The 6,059-nt window shown below is 24.7% G+C and overlaps 1 protein-coding gene across 2 annotated transcripts in view; it reads right to left on the reverse strand.

Annotated features, from left to right (window-relative positions):
• Positions 1-217: 217 nt before the first annotated feature.
• Positions 218-6,059, reverse strand: part of LOC107473544 (BEL1-like homeodomain protein 4) — a 13,243-nt gene continuing 7,401 nt past the window's right edge. For both annotated transcript variants that reach the window (XM_016093136.3, XM_016093264.3), the window contains exon 5: positions 218-1,141. In XM_016093136.3, the coding sequence (XP_015948622.1) occupies positions 536-1,141 (606 nt within the window). In that variant the 3' untranslated portion in view covers positions 218-535. The remainder of the gene's footprint in view (positions 1,142-6,059) is intronic.

The raw sequence follows: 6,059 nt of genomic DNA on the forward strand, positions 1-6,059 counted from the left end.
TGTTAAATAATAAAAAAATATGTCCTTAATTCTAATTACACTTATTAAGTATTGCAAAGTTTTATTAAAAAAAAAACATTACACTAACAGTCACTCTAGCATCTCATACTAATGTGTTTTCAATATTAATTGTATAATTGTACACCACTTCAATATGCACATACTACAAACTATGGAATAGGAAAAATATCATTTCATACAGAATTTAAAATACCAGTGGGAAAAATGATTTTTAGTTTTCTTTTCACAATATCATATAATATATAACAAAGTCTCATATCCTATGTGTACTATCATCAACTCATCATCATGTGAAGTATAATTTTAATAATATAAGGCTGAGTTTTTAGTTTCCTTTGTTTTTTCTTAAATGCCTCCAAAATTTCTAAGGTGAAAACTCAGGTGCAATTCACTTCACCTGAAGTTGATAGTTGAAAGCTGTTAGATGATTTGACTAATTTGACTAAATTTTCATCTAAAGCTCTCAGCTATCAACTTCACGTGAAGTCGACTGTACCTGAGTTTCCACCGATTCCTAATGGAGAAAGGAGTTGTTCCCAGTGTGTCGTAGCCCTAGCGTGAGTGACACGTCGCCGGGTGCAGCTGTAGTCCCAAACCTGATGAGAGTACTTGAAGAAGACCCTATCTCAGTCATTGCAGCAACACCAGAAGGGGTTCCATATTCTGCACTCACTATGCTTCCATGGCCACACGTATCCTCATTTAGTAGGTGCTCTGAGTCAAAACACTGTGACACTACAGGTGGGGTGACGGTGGTGATGGCGGTGGAACTTGTAGCAGGCTGCTTTGCTTGAATTTCTAAGCCTTGTCTATTAATTGCTGCTAATGAAGGGTTACTATCTTGAGCATTGATGATAATATCTGATCTTTTATTAACATTGTTGTTATTATTACTTGTTGGTGTTGACGATGATAATTGAAGTGGTGGTGGTGTTGTAGTTGTTGATGATGGTGGTAGTGGCGTTTGTACATGATTGCCACTATTGTTGTTGCTTTCTCCTTCATTGTCGTCTTCTTCTTCTGCTATTGTACTCTCTGCTTCTTTGAGTTCTTGTTGGTACATGTCTTCAACCATGGGTTTCCACAACCGAACCCTGGCATTAATAAACCAGTTTGACACCTAAAATATGAAACATAAATTCAATTAAAAAATTCATTAATCAAGATGATAGTTGTTCTTGGATTCTAACCTTAGGCAAATGCTGGATCTATATCTTTTATACTCATTTATATAAAAAAAAAAGTGAAAACTCAAGCGCAGTCGACTTCACGTAAAGTTGATAGCTGAGAGTCGTTAGATGAAAATTTAGTCAAATCAAATCAGTTATATCATCTAACGGCTCTCACTTATCAACTTCACATGAAGTCGACTGCACCTGAGTTTCACCATTTTTATATCTATTTATATTTTTTAAGAAAAAAAAGGCCAAACCTAGATGATGCTATTTATAATTGGCAATGTGACATATTACAATACAATATCAATTATATGAATTTTAGGTTCCATTACAACTACGGTACAATAAAAAAAATATAGATACATAAGTATAGACATAAAAATATAAGTAAATAAATTTTTAAAAATAATAAAAATATATTTTATATCAAATTTAATATTAAAATGATATAAATAATGAATTTTAAATTAAAAAATATTCAAAATAATAGTTTAAATTGGTCAACATAATATTTTAAACTGTACATGTAAATAATTTTAGAATAAAAATATTAAGAGGAAATAAAACTTAATCAAAATAACATCATTTTAAACTAATTTAAACAAAATGTACTTATCTATTTAGGTATATTTCATATCGAACACGTTCCTACAACATAGAAATTACATGCACACGACACCAGGTATTGATCAATTTGAATTAAATATATATATAACAATGATGTAGTAAGATAAGAAATTACATTTAATTGTTATTCCATAATATATTATGATCTAATATTAGGGGTATCCAAAACATAATAGTCATAAGCTATAGGAACTCATCAAAACGATATATTCAGTAGTTTCGTATGCAGACTAATAAATATCAAAGACTTTGAAATTTGCTTTAAATTGTAATTTTTATAAGTTTAACTCTATTTATAGAGTTAGTAGTATTAATTTAATTTTAAAAAATTCATAGAGTTTTTATAGTGATTTTGTTTGATGACAAATATTACTCTTTACTTCTCTCTTATCAAGTCAAACTTTCTCCCATTATCCAAAAGAAAATAAGGTAACCAGATATTATTGTTTTATGGACTCTATAAACCTATCAGCAATATATTGTTTCCTAGACAAAGACAATATGCTTTAAATAATATTTAATGTTTTCAAATTTTAAAGGATTGTATAGTGCTTCCTCTTACAGGTGACTACAAGTGTATGTATATAATACAATAGCTAGCTAGAAAGTTTATACGTCTTTTTTTAATATATAATTTTTTCTATTAATTTAAGTTTTAAAATAAATAATTTTATAATATTAAATTTTTATAATTAAAAGATTTAGAATAAGATATTATTGACTCTAAAAAAGAATTTCAACATAAAATAATAAAAAAATAATTTATACAAATTTAAGTCTCGTACAAAAAAAGAAATTTTATGTCAAAAACTTGTATATAATTTTTCTTATCAACTTAACTCTTAGAATAAATGATAGTATTGTTAATGTTTTATATAAATAATTAAATTGTCAAAATGTTTTTGTTTATAGAAGATAGGGAGATTCGAACTCACGATTGTGAGTATGAAAAGACTATGTCATTTGATATATAGTTGTTGGCAAATTGGCAAAATATTATGTATACATAAAAGATAATTATAATATATTTTACTATATATTTTATATTTTAATATATATTTTATATAAATAATTAATTTTTTTAACTGATATTTAGTGACATGATTGTTATTTTATGTAGGTATAAATTAACTAAGAGAATTTTAAACTAGTCCCATTGCTTTATATATTTATGTGAAGTAGATAGATATACATTTAATTTGGTGCGGTGGTGGCAATACATATTGTGTATACAAGGTGAAAATTCATATTCAATTGTTTTTAGGTAAAATTAATAGTTTTAATAATTTAGTTAAATTTATTAAATTATTTAATTATTCTTAACTATTAAATTTATACAAGACACATAAAATTCTATCATATACAAATAGGTCACTCAAATTACTTTTGGTTAAATGCAGCACAAGCTCTTTTAGGTCTTGGTTTTAAGTAAAGCTATTTTAAATCCAAAATTAATCAATTAAGACTAAACATTGATACAAAGTGTTAGCATTACCATCACTATATTTTTAATCTTTTGTAATATTCAGTCAGAATAGTATTGAGAGCAATTTTTATATGGTAGATATTATTATGAAGATTTTATAATTGTTTTATATATAAAAATATTTTTTTATTTTAGTTTTAAATAATAAATTATATGATTAAATTTTTATATATTATAAAAATGTTATTTTTGTTTTTTATATTTTCTTGATTCCGTGAGAGGGAAAGGAGAAAAAAAAAAGAACGACTCCGCGTATCACAGGATCTGCAGATGTTCAGAAAACCATTAAGATGATATGCTACAGAAATTACTGTGTCTTATTGAAATTAACCGAAAATATTTTGTGAAGTAAAACTATTTGTTATTGTGACTTTTTGAGGGTGCAAAGTTTTGCGTCGTCTGTGCCCCTGACAGTTTGCGTAAAATAAGACATTAATGGTTCAAATAAAACGTGTAAAAATCAAGAATGAATTTAGTTTAAAAAATACTGTAAATATTATTTTATTTTAATTTTATTCTAAAAAAATTTTATTAGCATTAAATATATTTTTGATAACTAAATTTTAAAAGAATTTAATTTTGTTCTCGAAATTTGTTAAAAATTTAAAAAATATTCCTAACTTTTATTTTGTTTTAATTTTGTCTTAAAAATAATATTTATATCAAATATATCACTGATAACTAAATTTTTTTAAAAAAATAGGACTAATCTAATAATAATGCATGATAAATATGTTTAATTTGCTTATATTAAAAGTTGTTCTGGTAGAGTTATTCCTAAATTTGTCATAAATTTTTTGATCGTCAGGGATAAATTTAATATAAATAAATTTTTTTTGGACAAAATTAAAATAAAATAAAATTTAAAAATATTTTAAAATTTTTAGCAAACTTTGAGTATAAAAAATATATTTTACCCTCTTACTCTCTTACTGATGATATCTTAAACTAAACAAGAGGATTTTATACAAAATATGTGTACAAGTTTTGATTTAAATATGATGATATGATTGATTAGATATATAATCATTTATATCTCATTTAAATTTTTAGAAAAAATAATATTATAACATAATATTAAAATTTTTATGACACAAATTAAAGACTCAGATTTCAATCATTGTTAACCAAAAGAAAGAATTTCACTAAAAGGCCAATTAAAAGAGATAGCAAATCTATATAAAAATATTCACATAAATTTTAAAAATAAAAACTCTTGAGTGGACAAATATATTAAAAATATAATTATATATATTTTTTGTTAATTTAAATTTTTGTGAAAATTGATTTTTATGATATAATTTGAACTATGTACAAAGATTTTCATAGTTTTCTTTTTTATATATCTTTATATTTAGATTAGTTTTTGCTGGGTGAAAAGCATACCTTAGTTTTGAGTAGTTAATTGTGAGTTTTATGATTTAATTTTAATTTTATTGGTTATATCTTCAGATTGGATTTAGTTCTAAATTTTTTAAGATTGGAAAATAATATTATACGTACAGTTTTCTTTTCTACTTTTTTATAGTAAATGATTTATCAATTATATTAAAAAAAGGTAAAAAATTCAGGTGCAGTCGACTTCATGTGAAGTTGATAATTGAGAGCTGTTAGATGATTTAATTGATTTGACTAAATTTTTATCTAACGACTATCTACTATCAATTTTATGTGAAGTCGACTATACTTGAGTTTTCACTCTAAAAAAATAATGAGAAAACTTGTAGAAGTTGCATGAATACCTGATATGGCATTAATTATCATAGTATGAAAGGGCATAAATAAACTAGTTAAAGAATTACTCCTATAAATGAGTGATCATAATATCCCCAATAGAAGGATCATTTATTTCCCCTATTAATTGATCCACTGAGTAGTTGGGTGAAGCCAATTGATATGAGAGAGAAAAGTGATAAGGAGTGAATGAATGAGCCAGATCAGATTCCAAATAATACATCTAACTCCAAGGTCTCATTGCTTTCTGTACTTAACCATGCTCTTTTTATTTCAACAAGGGAACATCTTAATTTCAGACATTATTATGTCTTGAAAGAACATCTCTATTATTTCAACATTCATACCATGAAATTAAACAATGAAATAATTTATGAGTAATGTTACAAAAAAAAAATCAACTCAAATGGTTTAAATTTATTTTATTTAATATTTATATATTATAATGTACACTAAATAAAGATAAAAGTAATAAATTTTGACTAAAAATCTTTTAAAATAAGTTGGGTTTTGCTAATTATTATTAATAGAGATTTCTAAATATATTTTTAATAAATTTAAAACAAATATTTTAAAATTTAAATTTGTTATATTTTCAGTAATTTTTTTAAGAAAAATACTATTTGTACACTAAAATCAGCTACCAATATATTTATATATAAATACATGTGTAATTTAATTTATTTTCAATGTGTATTTATATTTTAACATATATTTACTTTGATGGTTGATTTTGGTGTACGTAGCATAACTCTTTTTTTAATTTGTAATCTTGATATGTGTTATTGAAACATAAGTTAGATAAACCCAAAGAAGTTAAAGCCTTAAAGGATATAATTTATCTAATTTGTATCCTAATATTTATATATATTATATTTTCATGTAACTAAAGGAAAATGTATTGAGAGTGAAAGAAACAATAAAACCCACGTTGTTGTTTGTCTCTCTCTAAAGGGAGAAGAGAGAGGGACAGGAGAAACCAGAGAAACAATAAGCCCAAAACCATGTAAGTT

The sequence above is a fragment of the Arachis duranensis genome, chromosome 1 (assembly GCF_000817695.3).
Source record: "Arachis duranensis cultivar V14167 chromosome 1, aradu.V14167.gnm2.J7QH, whole genome shotgun sequence".
In the NCBI taxonomy this organism is placed as follows: Eukaryota; Viridiplantae; Streptophyta; class Magnoliopsida; order Fabales; family Fabaceae; genus Arachis; species Arachis duranensis.